Source organism: Anoplopoma fimbria, chromosome 3 (genome assembly GCF_027596085.1).
Source record: "Anoplopoma fimbria isolate UVic2021 breed Golden Eagle Sablefish chromosome 3, Afim_UVic_2022, whole genome shotgun sequence".
Lineage (NCBI taxonomy): Eukaryota > Metazoa > Chordata > Actinopteri > Perciformes > Anoplopomatidae > Anoplopoma > Anoplopoma fimbria.
The window spans coordinates 7376706-7396203 of record NC_072451.1 but is presented as its reverse complement, the minus strand read 5'-3'; the positions used below and the strand labels follow the sequence as shown (position 1 = coordinate 7396203).

Here is a 19498-nt window from a genome sequence, read left to right as displayed (position 1 = left end):
TCTATATCAACAACCTCTTCCTGAGCTGATTAGAAAGCAGTCTGGGATTATTTAATATGAATGCACTTGTTTGGTTTTGATCCGAGTATTATTTTAATAATCAGTCAACCATACAATTTCCAAGAGATTAAAAACACTGAAATTCTAATTAGGTTTTTGGGTCAAAGGGCATTTAAACAACCCATGAAACCTGATTTAAACAGTCAATAAGGAGGAATATAGATATGCACGTTAGACTGGCATGATACATTTCCCTTTGCTTTTCTTCTTGGCCTTATTGTGGCTTGTTAGGTCAGCATTTTGTACATTTTTTATGTGCTTCTGTCTTTTTCCTCCAGGAAATAAAGTCATCTAATGGATCATTCTGGGTTATAAATGTTTGGCGCTTGTTGGTCCATTGAAAAAAAACTTCCGAAATGTGATCCAGAATTTGTAGCTGGGAACATCATTACATCTGTTGAGATGTTTGTAACTGATAAAAAACAATCCCACCACAAGATCCATTTAGGAGCTGTTCTGGAGCTTTTGATCGTTTCTCCATCAGCAAATGGTGTTCGCCAAGTTGTCACAGAGTGATTTTAATTTCCCTTTTTCTAACTTTGGAGCCTCTCGTCCATTACGCCTTTAGAGTTCAGATGGGATTTTTGACCATTTAGTAGCTGTTGTGGACCCAGTTGTACTTAACTTAAAAAATGAGGTTGAAAGTTTATTCTTGACTTTGGAAATGGTAGTTGACAAAACAATCTTACTGTAATGAGAGGAAGATTGTGTGATATGATCCAAAGCTCGAGAACAGGTTTTTTGCAAATAATTGTATCCAGTGTAAAGAATGAACTTTCTGTCTCAACATGTTTGTAATGGTTGCACTTGTGTAATATAAACCAAAGTGTTTCACCCCATTATTAGGGTAATTATTGCATTACAGTTGGTTGTATTTTCTGTCTGCTATTCAACTGGTAACTGGCCAATTTTTAAAAATGTTCCCTTGGTTGGACATTGGAAAATTATAATGTTGGAAAGGTTTTGTATCCTGGCTCATACACAGATTGTCCACTCTCTAGAGTGGCCATTAGAGTTTGTAGTGTGTTTCATAGACAGTGATTCTGAGCCAGGGTCCTTGTGTTCAGCAGTGTAGCTGATAGCGAGAAAAGGTTCCAGCTTGCCAAGTGTGATGGCTTTGTTGACTGACGAAAAGCAGCCAGGCCATAGGTTGTGCAAAAAGCCCCTCTGTGTCTCTGTAGTGAGGGGGTGGCATTGAAACAACCGCCCTCCTCACTCATAATCATCTTAAACAAGCTAGCGCATTGTTTCGGAGCTTTGTTAACCATGTTCTTTTTTTGGTGCAGGATGAGGCCCCACGGGTTAACAATGAATGAAATCTGAGCCGTGGGCTTGTTGGAAAGGTGTTTGATGAAAAACTAGCACCATTGTCTGTGCTTCGTTGCTGCTCATACTTTTTCAGTAGCGATAGAATTGTTTTGAAATTACTCTGAAGATTATAACGGAGCACTCCGGGGCCTCTGAGAACTTGGCAGCGGCACCCCGTTGCATTTCAAACATTTCAGTTTGATGTGTCAACAGGAAGACGCAGCTAAATTCTTACCAGCTTTCCTAGGCTAATTAAATTGGTCATGCTTTTGGCGAGAACAACGCAACATGTAACAAAATCCCCCTTTCAGAGTGTTGAAAATTAGGAGAGCTCCTCTGCTGTCCAAACTGATTCCCCTGAGCTCTGTTTGTCCCTGACTCTTGCCCTCTGCCAGTGTGGATGAGGAAGAAACTACTCATCGGTGGATTTAAGGGGCCTGCTGATGTGTAAACCAGAGGTTGGAATATTGAGTAAGGTCTGAGCCACAGAGGGAAGCTTACTAATGCAAACCCCACGGCGTATGTACAATATTCCTTTTATGGGGTCTCTCTCTGTGAGGACTCCAGCGGGGCCGAGTTGCTAGAGACATGACTAAGGCAGTAACAGAGTCGTTGGCAGGCAACGCTACGAAACAGCGGTCAGACCTTCACACAAATGAGGCTGTCAGCAATTGGCTAAAAATAAGAAACCCTTCAGCAGAAAAAGGCTGTCTCAATGAGCGTCTATCTCCTTTGTTTAGACGGAGCGAGGAGTCCAGTGAGTGAGAGTTATCTGTCCTCTCTTGATGTTGCACCAATATGGGCCTGCTGCTCGGCACTGGGAATGCTTAAACCGTACGGGGATTCCCGAATCACAGCTGCTTTCTGCCGCTGGAATGATGTGTGAAATGTGTGGGTTCCTCCGCTTGTGGTTGTTGGTTTTTCTGCTCTTCTTTTCCAGGCATGGCTTAGTGATGGTCGTTGGAAGGGAAGGGAAGGGAAGGGAAGGTGGAGGGGGGGAGAGAGAAAAAGACAGTGGGTTAGCAGCAATGTGCTCGCCGCCCACTCCCGCTCCAGTCTTCCTCCCGTGCTTCCTGTGGGATTGAAGAGGAGTATGGTTTTAACAGGGAAGGAGAAAGAGAAAAAGGAGGGGAAGTGGGGGGGTTGTCTTGGCTAGAACGGGCTTCAATAGGGAGAATGTCTGGATGTTAAAGAGGAAGTGGGTTTAATGTTGGAACATTTCAGGAGGATGGTGGGTGCATTATTGGAATTTAAATGGGGCTGGGGCTAGCGTAAGTTGTGTGAGCTTTGGGTAACAGGAGTTGGATTGTGCAGGGCCTTAATGGAGGACTAATGGACTTTCCAACAGGGCATGTGGGAGAATTTTCTGACTAATGATATGTATTGTTTGATTATTTGGGCCATCGTGTTGGGCCCCTCGTATACCGGTCACAGCTGGAGAGTAATAGGAGTGCAGCTGTGTTAAAGTAACTCCAATAAATCAGCTTTGTGCTCAGTTATGTATTCTCCTAACATTTATGGGTTATTTATCTCTTCGGTTATGGATATCACTATTAAGTCATGAATGCATCATTGACTATCTCGATAAATGTGGAGTGTTGATTAGTCACAGCAGTAGCTCAAATGATAACCAGCAGGAATGCAATGAAAGCTCCTCTTGTCAATCAGTAACCACATGATGAACTCAGATTTTTTTCTAAATTAAAGGGCTGGCTAACTGAAATTACAAAAAAGGAAAAAATTCAAATTTACCTGTAGTGGTTATGTAACCATGCAAACAGTTTTGCTTTTGTTTGTACACGTTTTGAGATGTTTAACCTCTGAGATTTCTGCCTCCACCCCAATACAATAGAGATTAATGGAATGTAGTTTGTGGTGCTCACAACTGTAAACACAACATTGACATATTATCATATTATCACACATTGGGCTGACACGGAACAACATTAGCGATTATTTGATGTTGTGTTTCAGGCTACCTGGCAAATATTACAGTCGTATTCTATCTTATTTTAGCTCTGTATTGTTTTCCTTTAACTTCTGAGCGAAGTATCTGACTCGTAAGCCGATAAATGCGTTATGTTTATCACAGCTTCCTTTCTGAAAGCAGCTGGAAACAATACAGATGAGCAGTGAGAGTTAACCAAAACCGAAAAGTTGCGTGCTGAAAAAACCAAAACTGAGCTGAATAAGCTTTAAATCTTACTAAAACTGAGGGGAACTGCAGAGTTTGGTGGTATATCTATAGTTTGTCTATGTGTCAGCATGAAATACTTCTTTCACATCACAAATAGTCATCTGACAGGTTGTTCATATACAAATATTAATTTCTACAGCTTTTTTTTTCAGAAACAATGTCCCTGTTACTGTGTTTTCATAGAAAAGTCTTCCTACGAAAACTGTTGCGAGGTCTGTTGAGTAACAGGGACATTGCATCCAAAGCCATTTTTTTCAATTACAGCCCATAAACGTAATCTTTTAATTGCTGTAAGCAGAACTAAAAAATTGAATTAACATCTATTGTATTGGTTGGCACTTCTTTTAATTCGGGTGAACTTTGGACCTTTAACTCCATGTAGATGTATAATATCCATAAGCTGTATTAATTTAAACCTTAAGGATCCAATTGGCCGCAATCTGGCTTCTAAATGAGACCTTACATTGGACTAATTTATATGCCTTAAGGTCTGATAAATGCTGATCACAGGATGCAGAAGTGTGAGTATACATACTGTATTCCTGTGTTTGTGCTGAACCTAAATCCACGGTTTCCTCACGCTGAGGGGGAGCATAAACATTTTGATGGGCCCAGCCACATGTATCTGGAATGTCTCACTGACTGGTAGAGAGTGCTCTTCAGGAGCGGAGAGTAAACATTAGGCCTTTTGGTCTTTATTTGGTCACTTTGCTCAGCTTTGAACAGACTAAACTTCACTGACTGAGCTCAAACCGAGGCAGGGCCGGTGAGCGTTTAGTTACAGGGGTTAAACTGTTTAGCGGGACGTGACGTAATGGCTTGGATGCTTCATCTGCCTGTGTTCTACAGCTGGCCCCGTCAGTGTTTTGTCCCCTTTGTGAGCCCTCAGAGAAAGGTCAGCCACGTTCATACATCAAGTGTGAGGCTTTAACACCCCCGTTCCACATTTTGACCCACAGCCGGCCGCTAGGTCCCACATCTACATCTAGTATAGCTAAACCACAAACCGCTCTTGACTATCCTTATCCCTCAGTTTCAGTTTTTTTCCTCACTTCCTGTCAATCAGTTCTCTTTCTCCAGTAGTACATAAAGTTAGATTTAGACTACAAATCAGCTACCATCTGGTTCAGCATCGCAGGGTAGCTGTCTGGAACTGACCCTTTGCAAAAATCTACTTCCTGTGATGTCAAAGTGACTTGTGTTGCTGCATTCACTTGGGATAGGGAGGAAAAGTGTGTGTGTGTGTGTGTGTGTGGGGGGGGGGTATCCTCTAGTCCTTACTGGCCCCTTTTTGTATTTTGTTTTTGAGGCCCCAAGATGTTTTCTCTAAGGGATTGATGCATCTCCCACGCAAAGGAAGATTGTATTTCCCCCCTGTACAGAGAGCAGGATATCAGGATTTTCTATGTCAAACTACAAAGTGTGTTTATAAAAATATAGTACACACCCTCAAAGAATGTACATATGAGTACTTGTGCTGCTGGTTTTCCCTTTATATGACATTTGATCCCTCATCTCCTCCTGAATCTTAGCCAGAAAATATAATGGAGGAAGTATGAGCTGAATGCAAAGAAAGAATCATGGAAGGAAGTGGATTTTTTTTCTCTTTTCATTCACTGATAGGGGGGCTTTGAGAGATTTATGATTCCCTGAAATCTGGAGGTCTTAAAATATGAGTCAACGCAACCCCAAGTGGACCCCAACTTTAAATGGAGGCCAATAAAAGCAGAGCTTGTATTTTTTTCCACATCTTATCAACTTCCTCTTACGATACGTGTAGATCAGGGGAATAACCATAATTTACATCTCAATAAGGGAATTAATCTTGGCATCGATTTGTTATCAGCTGAGGGACACTGCAGATTGAGTTACATAAAATACTTTGCCGTAATGCTGTTGGCTCGGAGAGAGAAATATACAAGTCATGTCAGTTAGCATTGTTACTTCCCTTTAATTATGTATAAGTTTTCAGATAATCTGATTATCAGACTCTGGACACAGCGTAATTTAATTGCAGGTAGTGAATGAGAGGAAGAGAACGCAGCAGGGCCATTTCTGTAGTCTGTAGAAAAGTAGAAAGCATGATGATTTAAATGTAGACAGCTCAGTGTACAGAAGGAAACCATTAGATGGGTTAGAGAAGGGTTTTTACTGTGGAAAGTTTAGTTTTAATTTGTGGAAATTCAGTATTTCCCACCATGCCCATCAAAATACAAACTTTGGTCCAAACATGTAAATGAGACCTCAGAATATGAATTTATGGCAGACTTTTTCTCTTTTGGTTGGTTTTGGTACTTAACATTGTGCATTTCTTCTTGCCATGTTTAGTTAATGTGTCTCAAATATTTACCGTAACTTTTGTCTGCCGTGACTTTGGTTTTATACCCTGCTTCACTTGTTCCCCTCTTTTCTCTGTCAAATGTGTATTTTCAGAAAGAAAAGTTTCACTTTTGATGTTTTGTGCGAAAGCTGCTAACATAATAAAGGAAATGGTCACATTAACACAAACACCTGTAGCATATATGCAATGCAGCAGGCTGTCACTAAATGCTGTCTTTGGAAAGGTTTTAAAGGGAAAAGTTGGACATTTTGATACCACTTTCGTGTCTGTCTGTTACATATAGAGCTACAACCAGCAGCCAGTTAGCTTAGCATAAAGACTGGATACAGTCTTTTACACATAACACCTTGTTTGTTCAATCTGCACAAAAAACTGTTCACCGTTTTACGGGGGTTATAAACCAAACAGAGGCAGGCAAGCTGTTTCCCCTTGCTTCCTGTCTTTATGCTAAGCTAAGCTAACCGCTGCTCACAGAAGCCTAACATTTCCCATACGTACATGAAAGTGGCATCAATCTTCTCAACTACCTCTCCCCCAGAAAGTAAATAAGTATATATCTGAAATGTTGAACTACTGTATTCCTTAAATATATAATTCAGAGATTCACTGATTTAACACAATCGTCTGCTTTTTCTTAGAAATGTATTTTTGTGGTATTTTTGTACTGCATGACGTTAAGTAAGTTGTTTCCCTGTAATTCTTTCTCTTTACATGCAAAGGAACAAACTTTCAAGCAGTATATGAAACTATTTGAGGGATCATTCCTCAATATCCAGCTCTTGGAGAGAAATACAGGTGGTTGAAAAGCAGATTTGACCTGGATTCTCTGCAACAGTATAGCATGTGCATTCTCAATTTCTGTGTGGTTTTGAAGTCTGTACTGAGGGTGGACCTGAACAATGAGCTAATTATCTCACATAATTAGCTTAGCCAGTCTCATTTTCTGTAGTCTTGCAGATCCAATAGCCTCAAGAAACAAATATCTACCCACACACCCTTGACTTCCAATGCTAGTCCCCGAGTAAACATCAAACGAGTGATATGCAACCGCACATTTCAACGAGCTTAGATGACTAATGATCTGGGTTTACGCAGTCTTTTGTCTTGCTGTGACTGGGTGCTGATCGGCACAGGCCAGCGAATATTATATATATTCCTCCCAGTGTTACACACTCACACACATGCCTGTACACACACCCACACACCCACACATGCATACAGTACTAAATCAGAGATATACCAGACCTGCCACTCCTTCCTCATAGAGTTACCTCCTGGACATTTAGTGACGACAATACAGCTGGAAGAAGTGAAGCAATCTCTAATTAGTCTTTGTCACAGTATCAGTTACGTCACTGCATGGCCCAACCCTTGCATTAAAGCAGATTTAAGACAGTCAGCTGTGTTTCTTAATGAATTTCATGAGTCAAAATGGATCAGGTGTCATGGAAAAACCGGGTACCTTCATTTCCGATCTGCATATTCTTTAAAACACAAGCTGTTGTCTGTCTCTACTTGCAGGCCGGTAGTTTTAAATTGTGCAACCTTTTTATGACACATCTAGCTCAGATACTGTATACCGGAGTGGATTTATACAAGGCTGTGTTGTTAGAAGAAAATCAAAGTCTATGTAAAACTATGAGGCCATCTTTTAGTTATAACTATGTAGCTACAGACTGACCTTGGTTCTTTCTCATGAGTTGCAGCCTGATGAGGAAGTCACTTTATGGTCCTGTAATATCAGGTAATTTACCACCTGCAACAGAGTTATGATATCAAAAAGTGGGCAGAGGAGAATGTTTACTGTGGCTGTTCAGCTGCTTGCTTGAGCAATCAACTTTTTTTTCTTTTTTCTTCCTTGTGTGAACCTCTGGTGGAGGAAGTTTGTTGAACCTTAAGTCGCCGGCCTCACGCAGCTTTTACTGCTCATTATAGATATTACCTGAACGAAACATTCAGACAGGAAGCGGGCTGGGAGATAACCATAGATGTATTATATATGCCAATCGAACACACACCAATTAACCATAATCATTAATCCCTATTAGCAAACTGTCAGTCAGAATGTCCGAATCAGGTTGAATAATATTCACAGCTGCACACTCATGACAACCTTTTTGTTTATTACAGTTCGGTGTCCCTGTCTGCGTCATAATTAGGGGGCTAATTACATCTCAAATGGCTGCTCTAATTAAAACGGTCAGCTTGCCTTTGCTAGTCTGCCTCTGTTGCCATGGCGTTAGGCTGCTGGACTGCAAGGTTCATGTCATGGAGATCCCTCAGGGACAAACTAATGAGGGGGAAGGAGAGGGAGGGCGGGAGACAGCTGTTTGGGCCTAATTCTCATTGATTCCGTGCACCATCGCCGTTGATTTGTGTGAATTCAAAATAACAAAGTGAGCAAAATGCACAATGGAAGCAAAAAAGTACAAATATTGGCTTCAGATACTCGTTTGACTGAGTTGAAAGACAAAGTTATTTCTCTTTCTTCAATGTGGCAGATCAGAAATGTGGCAGTGCATATGAGTTTACCTGTAATGTACAGTGTTGCGAGGCGTGTTTCAGAATTTGGAGTGCGTGTTTTGCCTTTCTTTGCAGTCAAGAGCAGACACGTTGTGGAATGTGACCCAAGAGACGTTACAGCAGCACCATCATTTATAATAAACAGGAAAAATAAACTTTTTTTTTTCTCAACTTATTGCTCAAGGCAACCCATAAATAAAGACTCCATTATCAATGCTTATTATGTGTGTATTTACATGTGTTTTATGTGTGTGTTTGTGTGTGTGTGTGTGTGTGTGTGTGTGTGTGTGTGTGTGTGTGTGTGTGTGTGTGTGTGTGTGTGTGTGTGTGTGTGTGTGTGTGTGTGTGTGTGTGTGTGTGTGTGTGTGTGGAGGGGTGACACACTGTTAAACACAGCTGACTCTTTCTTCAGTGCCAGTCAGAACCTGTCGGACCAGCTCAAGGGACTCCTGAACAGAAGGAGACGACCTGCTTTCTAAAGACATACATTCTTCCTTTAAAAACTCCATTACAGAGAAAGCCTCTTGTGTCTTCTGCACTTATCAGTAATACAGCCTTCCTTATCCAGGTTCTTTATTGCATAACTCCAGGAAGGCTGCGTTATAAGCACACAATTGTAGACCTGTAAATCTCTCTATCAATGCCTCTGTTGTTATTGGCAATGAAAACTTGAAAAGGTGCATGATCAGCGTTTGAGGTAAACCATAAGTTGTTTTTAATCACGTCAAGAGCTCGCCCCAAAATCAGATATGCCTAAACTCGGCTGAAGTTATTGAGACCATTATCGATCATGAGAATCAGAGAGTCTAAGCTCCCCCATGACACTTACTCTAAAGTGTCATGGAATCTGTGACACACCAAATCCTTTTATTCTGAAATGACACAATGGGCCTGGAGCTGCTGGTCACAGTGGTTGTTATAACCGCATTGCAGTGGAAAGATCCAGGCCGTTGCCAGTATAAATACAGCCAGCTCACTTTGACTCATGAGCCAGAACTCGCTTCGTTGCTGATTTAATTCCTATTGTAGATGCAACCCAGAACGGTTATTTTCACATGAAAGACGGCCAAGTTATGACTGTGCAGAGCAAAATCACAAACAGAGACTCCCAGACAGACAGTCATAAATTGAACCAGGCTGTTACAGCGGTGGATGTTTCTGACACTGAGGGCCTCGGATAAATGCTTTGGTGACATGGCAGAGGATTAACAACACATGTTTAAGTAACCAACTAACAAATTCTCCAATTTGTATTTTTTTTTGTTTTTTCCTGCAGTATGCCAAGGCATCAGCAACCGTTTAAACCTTCTGGGTTCCAAAGATGACCACTACGAGAACATGGTGAAGACCTACAGCAACTGCACGGTGGTCCTGGAGAACCTGGAGGTCACCTACATGGAGGAGCACCGCAACCTGTCCTTCCTCTCGGTAAAGACTGAACCCAGTATAGCAGAGGAGGCTAAACGTATTGCAAAAAACTTCCATCTTGATATTGGTCATTTTCTTATCTCAATAACGAGATAAATCACAATATAGCATGCTTTATTTGTATTCAGTAAACACTAAAGACAAATGAAAAGTACTGAGTATTTTCTCATTTAATTAAGAGCAGCGCAAAATGAACAGCACAGTTTATTAATCGCATAGAACTGAGTAAATTGTGACTTAAAGACAAAATTACAATCTTGAAACGATATTCATATCCTCAAATTATTTCATGTGAGAACTTCTGAGAAATTTGAGGTAGTGTGTGCTTGTTATAATCAATTTAGATGACACTATAAATGATTTCATCTAAAAGACGATTTATCATCATATTGAACTAAACATGCATATTACAGATGGGAAAAGTTTCCTATCATCTCTTTGGTGGTCTGAATCCAGTTTGCAAGACAATCTCTCCTAGATGTCCGTAGGCTTCAGTACAGCAAATTGAAATCGGTGGAGAGGGAGCCCATAGTGACAGATGATTCAGTGTGTTTATGATGCTCCGGTTGGAGCTTTGCTTGAACACCAGCTGTAGCGACAAGGTTGTGAACACTGGGCAGATGTGAAGAAGGACCACACGCACACGCTCACATGCAAGCCTGCAGACACAAACACAGAAAAAACATACAGTCAGCACATATCTTGCCATAGTTCCAAGGGCAACTGAGGAGAAGGCATGGCTCCCTCCGTTTTTAAAATCCTATTTTTCTGTCCCGTCCCCCCCTTCCCTTTTTAATTTTCAGTTTGATAACATCTCTATTAACAAAGTCTGCTTACTGTCAGCTGTCATAAACCAGATAAGAGAAGCTCTGAGTTGATAAAATCGCTGATAATCACATTAAGGGCATCTACACTCACTGCAATAGCAAGGACTTTTTGGACTTTATTTTGTAGCCTCTCAGGCTAAAAAGAAGACCTGCATGGTCTGGTCAGGATCTACATATTTATGGGGTAAAAAGTAATTTAATTTATATTTGTTCCTATGCTATAAAAAATATACTAGAATAGTATACCAATCAAAAGATTGGGCAGTGGTCATTATCATCTATCATTATGTTAAGGTAAGTTTGACCGTAAGTTTGAAAAAAGTCAACACCATCTATCTGTGTAACTGAATATGGTTTAGGGCTATTACATTATTAATACAGTTATTGACATGTATTTCAAATGATTTTGTTCTACCAACATTATTATGGACAGCCCATTTCTCCACATTTTGTTTTAAGGTTGAAAGAAATATATATAAACGCAGGAAATCGCATTCACACAGGTTCAGTTTTTATCTAATTGACCTAATTATTTGCTTGGAGAACCCCTGGCTTTGCACGTCAGCTACTTCAGTTCACAGTGTGGCTTTCTCGTTTTTTTTTCTTCTGACAGTCTATTGAAGAAGTGGGTGGTTATGTGCTGATCGCCCTCAACACAGCATCCAGGATTCCTCTGCAGAACCTGCGCATCATTCGAGGTCATTCGCTCTATGAGGGAATGTTTGGCCTCGTTGTGCTCACTAATTATGAGAAAGCTACAGGTCAGGGCACCAATGAGCTTCTTCTGACCAGCCTGACAGGTCAGTATCCATTTCCCTGTGATATGTTGTTATTAAGCTGTAAAAACATTGAGGATTTGTAAAATGAATGTTGTATTTTTTTATTGAATTCACGTGGCGGGTTTTCTTTGCAGAGATTCTTAAAGGAGGTGTTAAGTTTGGGACCAACCAGCCATGCAATGTGGAAACGATACAGTGGTATGATATTGTCAACGCTGAAAGCAAACCAAAAATGGTGCTCCCATTGGCCATCAGCCATTCACGTTGTAAGTTAAACATTTCACAGCAGAAGTTCGCAAAGGAATTCATTATGTGATGTTGAAGAAAACATTTCTTGTGGTCTGATTTCACAGGTAAAAAATGCGACTCAAGCTGCATCAATGGTTCATGCTGGGGACCTGGTCCTGAAAACTGTCAGATCTGTGAGTTGTTATTCTGTTTTTATTCTATCATGGAAGAAAATCAATCAATATAAGATTGTCAGTGTACAATATATCCATCTAAGCTCCATAATTTTTGCCATAATTTTGAACACGCAAAATGAACAGCCTTAATATGGCTTCAAAATAATAATAAAAAATAGAAAAAAAGAAGACTTGCTACAGGTCATTCCATTGACTTTGTCCTGTTATTTCCTTCCAGTAACAAAGCTGAACTGTGCACAGCAGTGCTCTAAGAGATGCAAAGGGCCTTCACCCAGCGACTGCTGTAATGAGCATTGTGCTGCCGGCTGCACAGGACCGCGGCCCACCGACTGTCTGGTGAGAGAAAGACACTATCACATGGAGGACAAGAGTAATGATATGATAAAGGAGCTGGGGAGGAGATAAGCTTAAACAACAAAACACTCTGAATGTTTCATACTTACTGCATTAAATCTCCAAGAAAACAAAGCCGTCACTCAGCAGCACTTGTTTTTATGATCAGAAGTATTGTCATCAGTTTCAGTACCAATGAGACATATAAATGATGATTAAATCTGTCTATTGGCAGTGTCTTGAGTAACGGCGTCTGCTCTGCCTCTCTGTGCAGCTCTGAGGATTAAGCCAATGCTGTAGAGGAATGCAGTGTTATCATTAGAGCGGTGTTCTGTTATGGTCCCAATGTACTGGATGACTGTTGTTTGTGCTGCAGGCCTGTCGGGACTTCCAGGACGACGGGGTGTGTAAGGACTCCTGCCCGGGCCTCATGCGCTACGACCCCAACCTGCACCAGCTGGTACCCAACCCACATGGGAAGTACAACTTCGGAGCAGCCTGTGTCAAGAGCTGCCCACGTAAGGACGGATAAACAGAGACACTTACAATCACAATTTACAACTTTTTATTTTGTTTTGAAGTAAACTTTTCATCTTCCTAGACAGCAATATATATTCATGCAGCCCTGTCTCATAAAAATGACGTCCCCATACAAAAAAAAAAAATGCATTGTGAATTACATTTGGAAGGAAACATATTATGTCAGTGATTATGTTTGCTTTTTGACGAGTCTGCTGAAATTTGCATAAGGAAAAGTCAGGGTGGTTGATGGGTCTAAAACACAAGGCATTCAGCCAGGATACTACTGTTTGTGTCCCCATTGAACTAAGTATTTTTGTTGCCTAAACATACAAAGTATTAGTTTTGTTGCGTAAACCAAACCAAGTACTTTTGTTGCGTTTTTGTTTTGTTTCAATTTCTTGGTCATAGTCCTAAACCTGACTAAGCAGTTTTGTTGTCTTAATGTAACAAAGTACTTTTGTGGCATTTTTTATTTTGTTTTGTTTGTGAACCACCAGTTTGTAACGATTTAAAACTGCACCATTCGTCCTGAAGATAATATGTTTCCCTTAAAACCTAATTGAAAGTGCAGTTTAGTTGTATGTAGGAGACAGGGTTGATTTATGGCATTCGCTATAGCTGACAGTCAAGATGATTAAAGTAAAACTGATAGGCTTCACTGGCCAAAATGAAACACATCACGCATGATTATGAGCTTTTTCACATTGTGGTGTGCTCAACAAGTGCCCAGGTTGTCCTTCAGGGTTGTTACACATTCAGCAGTTACAGTTTGTCTAAGTTTAATTATAAACTATAGAAACACAGAAAGAAAATGATTGAGTTTCAGGGCGTGTTAATGCAACAACTGTTCCTCATCAGTTAAACCTTACCCAGTCTGTCCCAGTATTACTCACCCTACATGCATACTCTAAGGCCTGCATCATTATTATGTCCCTAAAGTCACACTATGGTGTAACTCACACAGGTTATTATTTCTTAAAGGAACATTTAGATTTCGTTTGATGTTCTTCAACCTGCAAATATTGAATATCATGTGATTATGACATAACGAATATTGAAATCATTCCAGATAACTATGTTGTAACTGATCATGGAGCGTGTGTGCGGACGTGCAGTGTTAACACATACGAGGTGGACGAGGGAGGAATCAGGAAGTGCGCCAAGTGTGACGGACTGTGTCCAAAAGGTAAGGGGGTTAAGCTTTCAACCCGAGGACATATTTCTGACTCATACACCATGTAGATTGTGAAACAAAACTAAATACATTTACTTAAGCACTTTGCTTTATTACAATTCTACTTTTAAACTGTTTTGGGAAATATGAATATTCACTTCCTTGCTGAGAATTAGATGAGAAAAATATAATACCACTCTCGAGACTGTCTCTGAGTTAGCTGTCACAGCCAGCAGCCGATAAGTTAGCACATAACACATTCATTTTTACACTTTGTTTTTTGTACTAATTAAAAAGATACAAGATATGCAGTGATTACTAATCAGCTTTAGGTAGGTGGAATTTTTGTTCCATTTAGAAAGAGCTAGGTTACATGTTTTCCACTGGTTCCAGTCTTATACTTTGCATACAAATTGTATAATCAAATTATAAAATATGTTTTTGTCGATGGGGTAATGGTGTGTAAAATTGTTATAATGCTACTTTCATGTTAATGCACCACTAGTAATAATCCAATTTTGTAATGCATAATACAGTAATATGCCACTTTAAGGGAACACATTTCTGGCATAATCAATACTTCAGTACTTCAATAAATCAATACTTTTGATACCTTACATTTTTGCTGGTAATAATTAGTACTTTTAGGGTCTGAATACTACCACCACTAAAGTACTTCCAACAAAGTTTGCCTTCAATACAATGCCTTGCTCAGTTTGGTTTATACCAGAATCAGAATATGGTCAGGATCTCTAAATGCCTTTCTCTACTGATTTGTTTCCAGTGTGTGACGGACTTGGGTCAGGAAACCTGACTCACATCTTGTCTATCAATGCCTCCAACATTGACTCCTTTAAAAACTGCACGAAAATCAATGGTAACATTGCTATCATCCACACATCGATTCATGGGTAAGTCAAGGAAATGAACAGCAATACAGCCTGTCTTTGTATATCAACTATATCTACTGCAATAGATCATTGAGCACCTTTTCCAAAGGCAGACAACATGTACATTCTTGTTATTTGTAGGGATTCGTATACCAAAACACCAAAGATGGAGCCTGCCCAGCTTGAAGTGTTCAAGGCAGTTAAAGAAATTACTGGTAAGAGAGCATAAGACATGAGTAATGCATGACACATTGAATGCTCATTGAAGAGTTTCACAACTAACAATCCATTTGTTTCTTCAGGATACTTGTTGATTCAAACCTGGCCAGAGAACATGCATTCACTCAGTCCTTTTGAGAATCTGGAGATCGTTCGAGGACGAACAAAACGGTATGTTCCCTATAAAGACCTCCGTAGATTCACAACCACTGGATCGCAAGCAACGTATTTGTTTTTTTTACAAGGCATAAAATCTTTCCTTTTTCTATTCTTCTCTTGCTGTTCCACCATTTTGTCTCTGGTAGCGGTAGCCGCAGTGTAATCATGGCTCAGCTCGATATCAACTACTTGGGCCTTCACTCCCTAAAGGAAATCAGCGATGGAGACGTTATCATCATGAAGAACAAAAACCTGTGCTACACAGACAAAAGCCACTGGAAGGGGCTCTTCAAATCAGAAAGACAAAGCGCTACCATTGAGGAAAATGCTGATGCTGCCACATGTGGTAAATTAAAAAATTGCTTTCCCACGGATAATTCATCAAGATCCTTTTCTGTTGTTTTGTTTTATAACTTCTAACATTTAATAAATTAAGTCTAATCTTAAAATTGGATAATTATGCAGGAAAGAGCCCTTCTTGAGATAATATGTTTGTTTTCAGCCCTGCAGAACAACACTTGTGACAGGAAGTGTTCTACAGACAGCTGCTGGGGCCCCGGCCCGGACATGTGTTTCGCCTGCCGAGACCATAGCCGTGATGGGAGCTGTGTTGACTCCTGCAACATCCTGGAGGGGTAAGGGAGGAATCTGTCTTTTAATGCCTTTTTAAGTTTGGAAATGCAGTGTTCCTTATTTTAGACAAACAAACAGTCTGAACATCAGATGTGTTCACTCCTTCAACTCTTCCTTTAACTCCTTCAAAGTCTATTTTCATACCACGATCATTTCCAGACTAGACATTAGACACTGGGGATTTGTTATTGAATCAATTGAAAGACCAAATACCATCTAAGGTATTTTGAAGTTAAACCTCCAGCAGATATAAGACAAACATTGTAGCTGAATTGGCACATTCACTCACATCTGTTTATCTTTGCAGATTTCTGTCAAACATTGAATCCCGACATGCTTACAATTTAACTTGTGCCCTCAAAAAAGGGATCAAGAATTTCTCTTCACACGTAACTGTTTGAAATGAGGCGCGCCACCGGCGACAGTCTGTCAACTTTGTTGTTGTTTTTTGCAGAGAGCCGCGGGAGACTGTCGTGAATAAAACCTGCGTGAAGTGTCACCCCGAGTGTCGACGCATGAATGGGACCGCAACCTGCAATGCACCTGTATGTGTGTCACACCAAACTATTATTGCATTCAAAAATAGGAAAAAAAAACACCTTAAAAAGCTTTGTGGACAATATTTATTAATCTTAAATGTCATCAATATGTGTCATGTTTTTGTAGAATCAAAGAGCACCACCCATGAACAACTACGCAGCATTAAATCTGTTGCAGAAGTGTTACCAATTTCTCCATCAACAGAAGCCTTATTAGACCATAATCAGTGTAGCCACAAGGCATGTTGTGTTTGGATGAGGGGTGTGGCTGTTTGATCTAGTTGGCCCACAGTCTACTTTTAAATGCTCATAATCTCGTCTTTGACTGAAAACAACAAGTCCCAGAACCTTCTCGGAGCTGTTAAAAGCACAGTAACTAACTGGGGAATTCACAGTGGAATATTATTATTGTCAAGACAAGTAGACAGTGTCAACGAAAGCATTACATTCCATAACTTAATTGCAATAAGTGTCTCAGTGTACAGAGATGTACTGGCCTAAACTAAACCACCTAACACTTCTGGGTGGGTTTTTTATTGCCAAACATTTACATCTTAATGAGGAAGACCGACACAGCTTGATTTATTACTATGGGACAGAGTCGTTTACATAATATTTATTACTGCTCTCAAGAGAGTTGTAAATATCATGAGTTTTTTGTTTTTCTTTCAGGGTTCTGGTAACTGTACTAAGTGTGCCAACTTCCAAGACGGCCTGTTCTGTGTGGCTCGGTGTCCACAAGGTGTGCCAGGGGAGGACGACATGCTGGTGTGGAAATACGCAGACAAGATGAAAGTGTGCAAGCTGTGCCACAAAAACTGCACTCAAGGGTAAGTGCATTGTACAGCTGACCTGAGAACTGGCACTGTACGTCTCTCTGTTGAAAAAACATTTGTCTGTCGTAATGTTGATGCAGTTACTTAATACAAGCCCGAAGGGTCAGCTGTGGCTCTGTTGGCAAAGACTGGACAGAGAGAGAGAGAGAGAGAGAGAGAGAGAGAGAGAGAGAGATTTTGAGGAAATCTGAGAAGTTAGGGAGAATGTTGCAGTGTAAGATTAAAGGAATATACAAGAGAATTGTTTATTAATGATAAATATAGTTTATTATTGCTTATTATTGGTTTCCATTCATTTCAGAATTAAACAGATCGAGGTCTGCACAAACAAAATGAACTGACAGAAATGAAAGCAGACTTAATGTTCACGTTGATGGACTATGGTGGCTGGTTGGTATAGTGATGCTTACTGTGGTCCAGGGATACCAGAACGTCCTTCTTGTTCTTAATAGTACTTATTGTACAACTTTTATGACGTGAAATATGGTTAAGTATTTCCACACCTCTTTCATATTTCATTGGACTTCATAGAATGAAACAGATCCCGGTGGACCCCAGTGATTGATGCATTTAAAGTATTTACGCTTGTAGATTTGTAGGAAATTGCAGAGAACTTGGATGCTTTTGCTGGAAGGAATTATGTTCTCATTGTTTTTGCACTCACGCGTTGAAATGAAATAGGAAACATAGAAATGTGGCGACAGCGACTGATTTTATGATGGACGCTGATTGCAAAGCCTTTTCCCCGATTGCTTGTTTTAGCTTCATGGAGAAAAATGGATTTATGATGAATGCAGTGTGAAATAAAAATGATGGTATGGTTTCACCAGATTCTTTGCATTTACTTCTTTACAGGTGCAGGGGGGCTGGTCTGGAAGGCTGCCAGAGTAAAAGGTGAGTAAATACAGTTACACTAATCACTGATGCTAAAGTATACTCTGGCATGCAGACTTTGTCTAAGTTTGACGTTGTAATCTCATCTCTCCTTGTTTATTGCATTTATGTGTGCTCTGTTTTCTGTATCTGCGTTTCTTAAATTAGCTCCCCCTGTCTTTCAGCTCTTCTGGCCTTTCCATGATTTCGGCTGGTGTAGTTGGTGGTCTGCTGGCTGTTCTTATTGCAGGCCTGTCTGTGTTTGTGTTGCTACGCCGACGCCACATCAAGAGGAAGAGAACCATGCGCAGACTTCTCCAAGAGAAAGAGGTTAGATGAGCGGACTGAGTCTGGACACCTCCAGATGTTGAGAGGAGTTTTTCTTTTTGTCTGTTTATGATAATTTACAGAGATACAAGCCTGCTTTATGCAGAGACAGTCATTTTTACTTGACTTCTATTGCTTGAAAGGGAAAGTACATGCATCAATTTCATATTATGTTTATAATATTAGATTTTTTTTGTGTGATTTCTTTTGAATATTGTTGCACCTACAGTACATTTAAAAAGAATCACCGCAGCTGGTGCGAAAGTTTTTAAAGATTTTCATTACTTCTTTTTCAGTTGGTTGAACCTTTGACTCCAAGTGGAGAAGCACCAAACCAGGCTCTGCTGCGGATTCTGAAGGAACCCGAATTTAAGAAAATCAAAGTGCTGGGATCAGGAGCTTTTGGGACAGTGTACAAGGTAATAACAAGCTTCACGTTTGTGTCTCAAAACAATACGCCGTCAAAATTCCACTCCAGCGCTGATCTTTATTGAAGCTGGAGCTCAGGAGAACACCGTGTGCCAAGGTTACGTAACCAACACCCGTCAGGGTTTTTCGCTCATCTACATCTGTTGTCAATTTTTCAATTAAAAGACACATTTTTAACTTCCCAGATCATGCATGAGTGACTCCACTCTCACTTTCAGTGCTGTGTGTATGTGTGTATCTATATACTTGTATTAATATCATTGTGGGGATACGTGTTTACACAGTGGGGACTTGAGGGGACAAAAAGCTGATCTATACAAAGTTAGGCCTTTATTATAGGGTTTCTTTTAGGCTAACGTTATCTCCAGAGAGAGAATGTAAGTCAATGCCATCTTCTCACTTGGAACAAAAACAAGTGTGCATGTGTGCTTTTGAATTTATATCTTTGTGAGGACCAATTTCAGTCTCAGACCTTGACAGTTAGGACATTTTTTGAAAGTAAGGGCATCTTTTCAAAGGACTATTTGAGGGTTAAGGCTTGGTTATAGGATTATGGTTGAACGAAAACACATAAGTAACGGTTAGGGTAAGGTTTGGGGGTTAGGTTAAGTCAGTGGTGAAAGAAGTTTTGACATCTATAGTTAGAAAGATATTTTGTAGTCCCAACTACCAATAT

General features: G+C 40.2%; 1 protein-coding gene across 1 annotated transcript in view; it reads left to right on the top strand.

Annotated features, from left to right (window-relative positions):
• egfra (epidermal growth factor receptor a (erythroblastic leukemia viral (v-erb-b) oncogene homolog, avian)) overlaps nucleotides 1-19498 on the top strand; it is a 41070-nt gene that overhangs the window by 9980 nt on the left and 11592 nt on the right. The window contains exons 2-18 of the mRNA XM_054624123.1: nucleotides 9706-9857; nucleotides 11298-11484; nucleotides 11598-11729; nucleotides 11817-11885; nucleotides 12106-12224; nucleotides 12598-12739; nucleotides 13813-13929; nucleotides 14702-14828; nucleotides 14949-15022; nucleotides 15110-15197; nucleotides 15332-15531; nucleotides 15688-15820; nucleotides 16273-16363; nucleotides 17030-17187; nucleotides 18049-18087; nucleotides 18252-18396; nucleotides 18690-18812. Coding sequence (XP_054480098.1) covers nucleotides 9706-9857; nucleotides 11298-11484; nucleotides 11598-11729; nucleotides 11817-11885; nucleotides 12106-12224; nucleotides 12598-12739; nucleotides 13813-13929; nucleotides 14702-14828; nucleotides 14949-15022; nucleotides 15110-15197; nucleotides 15332-15531; nucleotides 15688-15820; nucleotides 16273-16363; nucleotides 17030-17187; nucleotides 18049-18087; nucleotides 18252-18396; nucleotides 18690-18812 — 2096 coding nt within the window. The remainder of the gene's footprint in view (nucleotides 1-9705; nucleotides 9858-11297; nucleotides 11485-11597; nucleotides 11730-11816; nucleotides 11886-12105; nucleotides 12225-12597; nucleotides 12740-13812; nucleotides 13930-14701; nucleotides 14829-14948; nucleotides 15023-15109; nucleotides 15198-15331; nucleotides 15532-15687; nucleotides 15821-16272; nucleotides 16364-17029; nucleotides 17188-18048; nucleotides 18088-18251; nucleotides 18397-18689; nucleotides 18813-19498) is intronic.